This window comes from Cavia porcellus, unplaced genomic scaffold (genome assembly GCF_034190915.1).
Source record: "Cavia porcellus strain 051 isolate PalLab524CR breed Dunkin Hartley unplaced genomic scaffold, mCavPor4.1 scaffold_25, whole genome shotgun sequence".
Lineage (NCBI taxonomy): Eukaryota > Metazoa > Chordata > Mammalia > Rodentia > Caviidae > Cavia > Cavia porcellus.
Genome location: NW_026947508.1, coordinates 12,304,134 through 12,316,366, shown reverse-complemented (window position 1 = coordinate 12,316,366; position 12,233 = coordinate 12,304,134). Strand labels below are relative to the sequence as shown.

The window sequence follows — 12,233 nt, the reverse complement described above, 5'->3', positions numbered from 1 at the left end:
CCCCAGGCCTGGCTTACAGGGAGTCTCGGTAAATGCTTATTGAACTGGAAGGTGAGTACGGGAGTGGACGCGGGTGTCTGAGCCTCAGCTCTGTCACCTGTAACAGGAGGCGAGGAGCAGTCCCGACCCGCCGGGCTGGCGGATTGAATGAGGGAGTTAGGTAACATGCCAGTGTGTGAGGCGCACTGCAGACAGCCATAAAACTGGCCCCATGGGCTCCAACCTGCTCCCATGGCCGGGGGCCAGCTCAGCATTCCATGGGCACTGGAAAGGCAGCTTCATGAGTCCTTTATCCTCTGCCGTGCTGATTATACAGTGATCACATATAATCATGATTTTTTTATTAGGCCCACTTTACGGAGGAGGAAACTGAGGCATGGGATCTAAAATACCTTTCTTATTTAAAAAGTACCTTCATTGCTTAGGAATGCCATAGGCACTTTCAGCTGTGCCTAGCATATGATAAATATTTTTAAATGAATTCATCAAGCACCTACTATGTGTTGGGCTCTGTGACCAAGTACTCAAATGCCTTGGCAGGTAAGGAGCAGAGCCAGGACTCGGATCCAGTCCATCTGATTCACAGGGCTGAGCTCCATTCTCACACATCCTTCACTGAAGTCACAGGCTCTCTGGAGGCCCCAGGGTCTTTCAGCCCCTGGCTGTGGGCAGGGCCCAGCCCCAGCATAATTATGAGCAGGTGGACATCCGGCCTGGGCACCCAGTTCAGCACCCTGGTTACTCGGGAAGCCTCTCCTGGCCTGATCCAGAGCACCAGGCTGCTGATTGCCCCTCAAGGCCACGTCACAGGCGGGAGCGCCTTGAACCGTGCTGGGAAGCAAGCATACGAATGCATTCGAGTAACTTCCTTTTCTGAGCCTCCGGCTCCCCCACCGTCACGCACAAAGCTCTCCTACGGGATGAGCAGCGTCTCCGCCAGTGGCCCATGTGGGAGCTGCTGGCTCTGCCCCCAAGCTTCCCAGTTCCCTGGTTTACTCCCTATGCCTGAGCTCGACCCCCGACGGCCTTCCTGGGGTGGCTGGGCGAGCACCTCTGCCATCTTTGTAAGGGAGCACAGACACACCCAACACGCAGGTGTAGCTCATTAAGTCAGAACCGCGGTGTGCAAAGCTCTGGGATGGTGTGAACGGCTTTGAGGCCCACCCGAGCCAGGCTCTCAGCCTGCGGAAGTCTCCCTCCTCCAGTCCTCCAGCGTCAGCCCATAAAGACTTGTTCCTTTTCCTGACTTCTGTCTCAGGCTGAGCAAAAGGACCCAAGACTGAGCAGTCACACTAAGAGCTGAGAGCTGGCGAGACCAAGGCCCGGCAAAGCGGGGACACCAGAGTCTCCTGGCCCTGGATCCAAGGCCAGCCAGGCTGGCGGTGCAGCTTGGGACACACACAGGCTCCAGGCCAGCCCCTGACAAGTGGACAGGGAGCCCCCAGGCCTTAGCAGGATCCTGAGAACCATTCCCCATGGTTTACCTTTCGCAGGACGTAGACCCATCTGGTGTGCGACAGCTGACGTCACCTGCTGAGCACCAAGCCCAAAATGCCCTGTGCCGTGCCCCCCATGGGACACCCCCGAGTCACCCTGGCATCTTGGTCAGCTACTCACTCACCTGCAGTCAGCTGTCCAGGGCCCTGGTGAACTCTGGGCCCTTCCAGCTGTGGCTAGGACAGCAGCTACCCTGCCTTCCTGGCTGAAGATGCCACCAGGCCCGTCTGCTGCTTTGTGCCTAGTATGTCACCTCTGCAGCTTTGCCAAAGTCACAGAGAAGCTGGAATCTGGCTGGGACCTCCCGATGTGCATGTTTAACATGGGTGACTGAGCTCATAAAATTAGATGGCCAAAACCCCAGGGGCACTAGTTTTCTCCTAAGATTCCGTGATCTTTTAAATCCGAGATTCAAGGACTCCAGGTCGCTGATTGGAGGATTCAAATCAGGCGGACAGGCAGGAAGACCCCCTCTCAGATGTGTGGAGGAGGTGAGTGGGTGATGAGGGGACCTCAGGGTGGGCACTGCCATCATCCCACGTGCCCCCGTCCCCTCCCCGCTGGCCTCTCACTTGGGGAAGCTGCTGCCGATGAGGATCCGGCCCAGGGGATACTCCGTGTCACCCACGGTCACAGGCGGGCTGACGTCCAGGTTGCCGAAGGAATCTAAGCTGGAGGCGCCAGAGTTGAGGGGCTCCCGGGTTACGTAGCCAAAGTCAGGACCCTAGGGAGGGACCAGCAAGACCCCGGCCCAAGCAGGAGCGGTCAGTTAGGACAGGCGGGGGCTCCAGAAGAGGACTCTGCTCCCTGGCTCATCACATCTGGAAAACCCCTCCTCCACACCTCCCTGCTCTCGGGACACCTTGCAGTTTAGAGCCCCAACCCCAGAGGCAGCCAGAGGGTCCCGGATGTCCACAAATTGAGCAGCACAAGGCTGAAGAACCCGTGGCCAAAGAGGGAATCCAAGCAACAGTTAGGCCACCTACGGACCGGAAGGACAATACAAACACAGCACAGGAAAGGCAGAGGGACCTGGAGGGGAGCCCGAAGAGGGGCCGGGGTGACACCAGAGCCCCAACATGAGCATCCGGAAGAGAAAGGACGTGAGGGTTCAGGCTGGGGAAAGGGCACCAAGCTAAACACAAAGAAAGGAGGAGATGGGGCGCAGCAGTGAGAGCAGGAATCAGTGACAAACCCCCCGGCACCTGCCCGCCAAGCCTGGTCCCCACCCCCCGCCCATGCTGCCCTGGTCTGTCTGCACAACTCACCCTACAGGTTCACCTGGCCCCTCCATCAGGGGCGAATGTCCCTGCTCTGTGCACCCACGGACTCCAGAACTTCCTTGTCAGGGGATCAGAGCCCCACAGGGGCCAGCTCCATCCCAGTGGGAGGGAATGGGGGCCAGAAATAGGCAGAGACAGCGCCCACCTTGAAAGGCAGCGTGGCCTAGTGGTGAGCGCAGAGGCTGTGGCAGGAACCTGCTGGGTTTGTATACTGTGGCTACTGCAGACTCACTGCATGGCCTTGGGCAAGTTACTCGACATCCCTGAGCCTCAGTTTCCCCACCCACAAAGAGAATAGAACCATACATATTCGTGATGGCACAGAAGGCCCCAGGGAAATCTAAGGGACAGGGCCTGGAACTCAGTGTCTGATGGCAGCTGCTGCTCCTGCAATCCTATGCACAGGAGGCAGCATAGTGCCTGCCACAAAGTAGGTGTTCAGAAAACATTTGCTATCTGAAGACAGATGGCAGCCCTTTAAAGCTGTGAGGGCTCATTAAGGTTCCATTCCCCCTCAAAAAGCAATGTGACCTCTTCTGTTATTTCCTGCTGAGAATAAGCCCCTGATCTGTTATGTTCTGCCCCTCTCAGAACAGGGGAGGGGCCGTGGAACAGTTTCTTATTTGCATAAATCTGCATCTAATTTGCATCCTCTGCCACACCCCCACTGACTCCCCATGGCTGGCCCTTTACATCCTGCGGCCTTCTGTCCCCCCCATGTCTGCCCTGTACCACACACCAGGATTCTCTTATAGGGGAAATCCCTCAGGCCTCTGTTCCGGGGTGAGTCGAAGACCACAGGGAAGGATTTGTGCGGGGCCTCGATGTAGCCGAACTCCAGCTCGTCCTGGGGGGAAGAAGAAAAAGCTGCAGGATGGTTCACAGCTAGGTGACCCCATGCAGTGCACCAGACCCCCCAAGACCTGGGTGGGGTGGGGTGGACGGAGGTGAGGCCCCAGGACCCCACAGGAGAGGCTCTCCTGGCTCCTCTGGGGAGGCTGAGGTATGGGGCCCCATCCGGGTTCCAGCCCCCAAGCTCAGCTGCAGGACGGGGTCCTTTCCGGGGTCGCTCGCACCCACCTGGATCCAGCGGTCATTGCGATTCTCCGCCCGGGGGCAGACGATCAGCTTGCAGTTGGCTTTCAGGGCCAGGTAAGCCATGTCATCCAGAAACTTCTGGTTGGAGCCATGCTGATCTGTGACGCTGTAAAAGACACAGAGGGGGTGTGACTCTGAGCTTCAGGGACAGTCTCTGGCCTGAGAGAGGCTCATGGGCTAAAGGATAGAGGACGGGAAAGGTCCCGGCTACCAGTGACCTGTGTCCAATGCGAGCAGTAAGGACAGGTGGTCAGGAGGTGGCCGTGGAGGTGACCCAGGGCTACATCTTCCTGGGGAGGTCAGAGGAAGAGGGGTCAGGTACAGGCAGACAGCCTACAGGAGTGGGAGGCTCCCTCGGCCAGCGCTTGGGCCAGGTGGGCAGGGCCAGGCTGTTGGCCACGCCCTTCGGCACCCTTCATTTTGTCCTGCTCAGCTTTGGCCCTCTCTGTGGGTCTGACCTGTGATGCTGAGGCCACCCTGCCATCAGGAGCCTGAGCAGGATTCTGAGGCCCGAGACCCTGTTGGACCCCAGAGGTTGGGTCCCTGTCCTCAGAGGGCAGAGATACAGCCTCATCAGAGGGAGCCAAGCGTCCCACAGCCCCCAGCAGCCCGAGCAGGGCCTGGTCCCCTGCTTAAACCAAATCTGGGATGATTTGGGCTCTGCGACAGGACTGGGGTGGGGGACAAGATGGTGGAATGTGACCCTGTGACCTTGGCCAGACCTCAGCTGCTCAGGGCAGGGCCCCTGGGCCACCTGTTGTTGTTCTGGGCCCAGCTCTGCTCTGCAGCTACCCCAGGGCCACCTCTCCAAGTCTGTGACACGGGACAGCAAGGGGACAGGGCTCACCTGCACACGTAGAGCTCTAAGGGTGGCTGGGTGTTAGGGGTCATGATCCAGGGAGCCACACGCAAGGCCACGGTGTCTGTGAAGAGAGGCACCTCTGGCAGGGACTGGGGAGAGAGAGGGACTCAGTGGCCTCATGGGGACCCCAGCCCACCCAGCTGGACAGGGTCCCCCGGCCCTTAGCCTCCGTGCCCTGCACAATGCCGGCCTACCACTGTGTCCACCAGGCTGACGCTGAGCGAGACCAGCCCCGAGAAGTCGGCGTCAGGAAACGCGAGGCCCTCGGCGCAGAACCTGATCTCCTGCTCGCCCGGCTGCCGCTCCACGTGGTAGGACAGGTGCTGAGGCCCCAGCACCTGCCTGTAGTCGGAGACCGAAGTTCCGCCTAGGGACAAGCAGAGTCAGGACCTGTGCCGGGCCACGGTGGGGACAGGGAAGTGCCCACCAAGGCCGGTGACACAGCTACAGCTGGAATCCAGGGACAGAGCCATCTTTTTGGCTAGAGCTACTTGGTTCCTCTCCAAGTTTTTGCATGCAGAGCTGTGTGGCTTTGGCTCAGTGACTCAACCTCTCTGTGCCTCAGCTCCTCCTACATAGAACAGACCAACTTCAAACTGCACACAGAGCAAAACACACCCAGTGCCAAGGGTGAAAACACCCAAATGTCTCTCCACGGATGAAGATAAACAAAATGTGCAAAGCGTGGGGCACCCCTAAGATGGAATACCATCCATCCCCAAAGTGAGGGAGTAGCTGGGCCTGGCGGTGCACACCTGAGAGGGATTACACCTGTACTCTCGGAGGCTGAGGCAGGAGGATCCCCAGCTGGAGTCCAGCCTGGGCAACTTAGTGCATGGGTGGTGAGGGCCCAGAGGGGGTCTTCTGTACAGCACCCAGAGTGCTCTAGAAGCCACCAGCTGCTTGCTTTGCCGTGCTTAATGTGAGGCCAGGCTGCAGGTCAGTGGCAGAGTGCTTGTTCTGGTCCCTGGGCTCCATCCCCAGCATCAAAACAGACAGAATAAAACAACCTTAGGTCAGGCGTGGTGGCTCACGCCTGTAACCCCAGCACTCGGGAGGCTGAGGCAGGAGGAGCGCTGTGAGTTCAAGGCTGGGCTGAGCTACATAATGAGACCTTGTACCAAAAAATAAAATAAATAAAATAAGCGTCCAGAGGCTGAGCCCACAGTGGGAGCCCTGCCGCGCACGCAGATGGAGCGGCTGTTTGCGGGTTTCTCTGAGAGTCTGGAGGGCTGATGGGAGATGGACGCCACAGGAAAGGGAGGGAGGACTGCCTGGAGGACGGGAGCAGGAGCGATGGGGCCCGGCAGCCACTCACCCCGAGCATGGAAGACCCGCACCCTCCTGGAGTCGGACGAGGACACGCTCAGGACCAGCTTGTGTCGGTCAAACAGCTCATCAGGGCCGTCGCAGGTCAGCACGATGGGGGACATGTCCTGTAGGTCTGGGGGAGCGGCCCCCTTGAGGCACCTTGCCTGCACCCCGCCAGCAGGACCCCCTCCCCGCCCTGGCACCTCTGTCACTACCATCCAGGGACACCGGTTGGCTGCTGTAGAGATCAGGCTTCTGCGATTTACGGCTGTCCTTGTCACAGTTCACCAGCAGAATGGCCCCGTGGCCCTCGGGGCCCCAGCGCCAGGTCTTCTGTGGCAAATCAAGAGAGCTCAAGGTCGGCAGGAGGGGGCTGTGGGCACAGTCTGAGCTGCTCGCTGGCTGGCTTGGGGACTTCTGGATTTGCTTCAGGATTTAAAGCTGGGCCATACCTTGGGGCCTGGAGCCCTCGGGAAGGCGCTGGACCCACAGCCCGCCGTGCACAGTGAGTGGCCCGCAGGGCAGCTCTGCCCAGCTCGTCCACAAAGCCCTGTGACCCAGGCTGCCTTTCGGGTACTTCCCTGCCAGGCCATCTTCCAGGTACTTCTTGTGGGATGAAGCCCCAAGCTCACCCCATTCTCTTCTTCCCTCATGGTCTAATTGGGGCTGATTACCCTAGTCCCCCATTTCAAGAAGCACCCACCATGTTTAAGGGGTTCCCTAAATCAAAAAAGCAGAAAGAAAGGGAAAAGACAGATCCCCATTCCAGGTCAGCACAGGAGCGGCCAGAGGGGGTGGCCGTGTCCCCAAGGCCACGCAGGCGTGGTTAACGTGGACCGTTACCGGATGGGCTCCCTAGGCCGTTAGAGGCGGGGTCTCACCTTGTCCCTTTGGCACCTTTTCACCTTGCCTATGCGGCTGGCATCAACATCGAGGGAAACATCTGGAAAGGGGCGGGGAGCAGCTGCTGTCTTCACCACCCTCACGTCCAGAGCAGACAGGCCCGGCCCACTCCCTGCCCCATAAGGCCCAGACCCCAGCCCTGGGGACCGTCCCCAACTGGGGTGACATCCACGGTACTGGTGTAGAGGCACCCAGGCCTTCAGCTCTAGAATGCACGTGCTGGGCACCAGCGGCCTTGGGCTCCTAGACTGCATGCTGGTGGCCCTGAACCCTGGCAGCTGAGAGCTGGTGCAGGTGCCAAGGCTGGGCACTGCCATTCTCAGAGTGACCTGTCCTGGGCTCTGGCTGATGGGCCATGTGGCTTCTACAGTTTTGTAGATTGTGGGTGCTGAGACCTCCTGGGGCCCTAGCCAGGGGCAGGGAACATTCTAGGCTCTTGTGGCCCCAGCCATTACATTCCCTGTGCCCGCCCCCATACCCCACCACGGCCCTCTAACTGCCTGCTGTGCGGTGAGGGGTGGAGTGGGGACACACAGGACGTACCCACTGCAGTCAGGTAGAGCATGCTGTGGCCCAGGGGATCGTCCTCCTGCTGCTTGAAATATGACACCTTCACCTGTGGGAACAGAGATGGCTCCCCAGAGACTGGCAGCAGGGAAGGTGGGGGGCTCAGTCCATAGCCCTGCTTGGTGGCAGGGCACACCCAGGCTGCCTTCCACAGGCAGAAGCTGGGGCCACCCTGGCTCTGAGCTGGTCAGGGGAGCCAGGAGGGGGGCAGGGTGGTGGATGGGAGAAGTGGGGCCTCTGTGTATGGAGTACGGTCACGGGGGCATCACCAGCATGCAGGGCCAGAGATGAGATGTGCACAGAGAGACGAGTGCGGTTGGGGGGTCTGGGGGCCTCTGGGGGCCTGTGTGCAGGCTGACTACAGTGTTAACCGGGGGTACCCCTGATTTGGAGAGGAGACCAGGTGCCTCATATCTCTGTGGGTGCCATGTGCCCCTGCATGGCGTTGGGTGCGGGGGTGTCTGAGAGTTTGAGTGTCCATGGAGATGCTGTGCTGTGTGGGGTGGAGGTGATGTGGGTGTGGGCACCTAAGGGGGCTCACACCCTTAGTCAGGGTAGTACAGGGAGACTCAGCCCCTCACTGGGAGGGAATGGCTCTTACCTTGAGGTCGTTTAAATCCTTACTGGCTGTGTCCACAGATATGACCACATCCACACTGGCATCCAGTGGCCAGTGGGCCTTGCCTGTGGGTTCTGTCACCCATCTGGGATCATAGACCATAGAGACCTCCACCTTAGAGCTCCCAGAGACCCTGAAGGTCTTGGCACCTCTGGGCACATCTCTGGCAGAGAAGGAAGAGAGGAAGAGAGTCAGGGCTCAGGAGAATGGCCGCAGTGGGGTGACCACCCTAAGTCTCATTTCATTTCAGCCACACTGGCTTTCCTGCTGGCACAAAAGGATGCAGGCTGTCCACCTCAGGGCCTTTGCATGACCAATCCCTTTACAAAGAAGACTCAGTTTCCCCAGTGTTCACTGCCTCAAACTTCAGGGCTCCGATTAAACATTACCTTCTTAACAAAACCCCACCACTCCACTCAGCCCGTCTTCTCCCCCTTGGCCCTTCCCCTATTTGTTGTCGGGCTGTCACTAGCCCAGCTCCACCAGGGCAGGGAGTTTTGTCTTGTGCTCACTGCTGTCTCCTTAGGACTTACACAGGGCCTGGCTCACAGTATGCACACAAAACATTTGTTAACAAAAGGAATGAATGAGTTCTTACTTCCCAGTGCCCAGCAGGGATCTCGGGCCTGTCTGCTAAGCCTTCAGCCCGCTCCTCCTGACACCAGCTGCTGTGGGCACGGCTGCCTGGCGCAGCCTGCCTGAAGCTACAGAGGGGGATGCCCTGCAGACTCGGGCTCCAGGGCACCAAACCCAAGCTGACAGGGCCTGGGGCTGACATCTTGGCCTTTGCCGCTGAATACACACGAACCTTCTGTGCCAGGTTCCAGGCTGGTCCTGGGGCTCCACGGGGAGCTCACATCCGGAAAGGAGTCCACAATAATGTCCGGGTTCCCACATCAAGGCTCTCTACCATCACCCACAGGTCCACCCAGGGTGTTGGCCTCGAGGCCAGCACCGAGATCAGGTCCACTTACAGACGTCCACTTAACTACAAAGATGCCTCTGGAGGGGTCCTCTTATATTCTTTCTCTATCCCTGGACTCCCAAGAACCTACACAAATATTATACTGTCTGGAGAAGCCATGCCACCTCCCGCCAACCCCTGCCACGGTTGCTCTGTCCCATCAAACAACAGTGACACTGACATCCCTACGCTCCGCACAGCCCTGCCAAGCAAGTCTTATCATCCCCATTTCTCAGGTGAGGCAGGAAAGGAGAGGGCTCCCCAGGGCCTCGAAGGCTGCTGGCTGGTGAAGCCCCATCCCTGCACGTCATTCATGGCCTTAATGGCCATCACCACAAGCCATGAGCCCTGCAGGAATCCTCCTGCCTTCCGGCCCTTCTGCATTGTTTACATCCGTTACCATAGAAACCCGAGTCTAATCCACTCTCTTTCCCATGTCACACCCCACCCTCTTGAGTCTAGACCTCTGCACTGTCCCAGAGACCTGCTGCTCAGTGGCCCTGGCCCCACACTGCGGCACTACCAAGAGCTGGACGCACAGCGGATTCCCTGACCTGCACCCACTGGGACATCAGTTTCTCCTGTCCCGCCAAGGCCACCAAGCCTCAGCCCCACTGGGGCCCGGGGACGCTGAACCGGCTCACTGTCCCCTTCATTCCCCACCTCCGTTGAGTAGTCCCCATGCTGCCACTTGCTTTTCCAATCTTACCTGGCTCATCTTTCTTTCCCTCTGACCCTGAGCTTCGCCTCCCACCACCACCGCGGCCAGTGCCTGGCCCACCCTGCACCCACACCCACAGGCCACAGTGGCTCTCCTGGGGCCATGACCTCTGACCTCCAGTGACCCCGATACCGCCTGGCTGTCCCAGGAAACCACTCCACCCTCCGCCTCTCTGCAGAACTGGTCACCCAGACTTGGTCACCCCCTCCTGCCACCACTTGCTTCCCAGCACGCCTGCCTGGAGCCCACATCCACGCCCACCCCCCTGGTGAGGAACAAGCTTGCCCAAGATCAGGCTCGGCTCAGTCTGCCTTTCTCCATTTCCAGGACCCAGTAGGCAGACGCGCTGCAAACAGCATCCCCCCCCCCACCTCTTTGGCGCCCTCTGCAGGAGCACGCTGTCCCCTCTCTGCTCCGAGCCCTGAACTCCTGGCAGAGGTGAATTAGTGAGGTCAGATAACTGAGTCTCAGCAGCAGGAGAATACAGATATGTGTCTGTTATTAATTTTGTTGATATAAGTGATGTGTGTCACAGTATACAGTTGCAATATTTTACATATTGCTATTCACTATAAAATAAAAAAAGAGCTCCTAACATCACTCCATCGGTGCCTGCTCTGCTGAATCATTTAACCACGGAAGAAAACCATCAAGTTTTTGTGCTAACCCCACTGCAAGGGCTGTAGACGTATACACATTAGAGGTTCATCTGTGTTAATGTTTCTCAGTGGTTCCTTCAAAACTGGACAATCAAGGAAGCAGTCAACAATCAACAATCAAGCACCTGCTTTGTAGGCTTTGCCAACCTTCGTGGCATGCCCGGCTTGAAGTTCCCAGCCCCAACACCATTGAACTCAGTTTGGGGCGGTATGAAATAGCAGCCTATTACTTAACTATTTCCACCCTGCATAAATACTGGTAGAGTGCAGTAAAATAATTAGGAAGTCTTTTCAGTGCTTCGTACCTTTGTCTGAAAAATCCAGATGATCCCCTGCTTACTTATAATGGTTCAGCTTAAGATTTCCCAACTTTACAAGGGTTGGTGATGTGCCCGTCCAATGTTCTGTGGTTTACTTTCAGAGTGGTGACCAGTACATGACACAGGACACTCAGCTCCATCACAAAACAGGTTGTTAGCCGCCGATAGCCAGGGGAGAGGTTCTGAGCGTGTTTAAGCCAGGCTGGGCAAGGCGCCTAGGGGAGGTGACTCCATGCATTGACTTGGGATATTTTCCAGCTTTTGATGGGTTTGTCAGGACAGCACAGTGGGGTTAGAACCCAGCCTGCCTGGCTCCAGAGCCCGTCCCACGCATCTTGAGAGAAGCCAGGAGACCCACCCAGGAGGGCTCTCCTGAGCCCAGGAGACCCACCAGGCACAGCAGAAGGGTTTCCAGCTTGTGAGAGACCCCATTTCACCCCTAGGAGCTGCCACTGCCAGATGTGGCAGGCCTGTGGGGAGCCAGTCCCCAGCTGTGGGCGAAGTTGACGTCTCCAAGTCAAACCCCTGGCTGCACAGCCCCTATTTGGAGTCTTGGTCAAAATAATGATAATGAAAGAAGAGTAAATGCACAGGACAATTCCCCAACGCCTCCAGTGTAGATTTGCCCCCTTCCACTCCAAATTCAGTCAGTGCCTCTTGCCTCCGGAGTGCTGGGTGAAGGTAGTGTGGGAGGGCGTGGCTTCCCACTGACTCCTCCCCATCAAGGCGGGGCCTGATCTAGCCACACCCAGTTCTGTGTGTAGACCGGCTCACCAGGTGCACCAGGCATGTCAGCCTCCAATGCAGGAGGGTGCAGTGTCCCGGCGGGCAGTGGCAGGACAGGCTGTGTTTCCCGGTGGGATGCTGGCGAGGCAAGTTCTGCCCAGCGGGCCCTTTGCTGCCTCAGATCCTCATTCTTTTGGCACCTTTCGCTGGCCCTGCCTGCTCTGGGCCAAGGCACCCGTATTACATCCAAGTCTATGGGTGTGGGCACGGGTTGAATGACACGCAGGTGCAGGACCTGGCGTGAACCCCAGCCCGCCCCCACAGTGGGATAGGCTTCATCTGCTATCCACAGATGCTTGGGGGTCCCCCTGCACCACTCCCTGTCTCCTTTGGGTGTTGTCTCATGGTAAAGCCCCAGGCCTGGGGTGCAGTTCTGATTGTTCCCAAACTCAGAGTCAAGTGCAGTGGCGGGTCTGAAAGTGCCCCTTTAATCCTGACCACAGACGTGTCCCCACCCCGTATCACCTGTGTCACCATCTGCACCACCCACTGCAATCAAAGGCTGCCTCCTCTAGAGCCCCCCACCCTGCTGCTGCCGCGCCACTCTGGGCCTCCCTCCCTCTGTGAAGTGGATATAACACAGAAGGTCACTTGAGGAGGAGTCCAGTAGAGAATAGTCTAATGCATAGCCCTTACTTGGGTC

At 58.1% G+C, this 12,233-nt stretch overlaps 1 protein-coding gene across 2 annotated transcripts in view; it reads right to left on the bottom strand.

Annotated features, from left to right (window-relative positions):
• The window catches only part of Padi1 (peptidyl arginine deiminase 1), a 30,700-nt gene that overhangs the window by 8,673 nt on the left and 9,794 nt on the right, over positions 1-12,233 (bottom strand). The window contains exons 2-11 of one of the 2 annotated variants that reach the window (XM_003471383.3): positions 8,123-8,303; positions 7,498-7,570; positions 6,933-6,994; positions 6,267-6,384; positions 6,059-6,184; positions 4,935-5,107; positions 4,726-4,829; positions 3,861-3,984; positions 3,520-3,627; positions 2,070-2,221 (exon numbers count right to left, since the gene is read on the bottom strand). In XM_003471383.3, coding sequence (XP_003471431.1) covers positions 2,070-2,221; positions 3,520-3,627; positions 3,861-3,984; positions 4,726-4,829; positions 4,935-5,107; positions 6,059-6,184; positions 6,267-6,384; positions 6,933-6,994; positions 7,498-7,570; positions 8,123-8,303 — 1,221 coding nt within the window. The remainder of the gene's footprint in view (positions 1-2,069; positions 2,222-3,519; positions 3,628-3,860; positions 3,985-4,725; positions 4,830-4,934; positions 5,108-6,058; positions 6,185-6,266; positions 6,385-6,932; positions 6,995-7,497; positions 7,571-8,122; positions 8,304-12,233) is intronic. The other variant, XM_063235603.1, reaches the window with a different exon arrangement.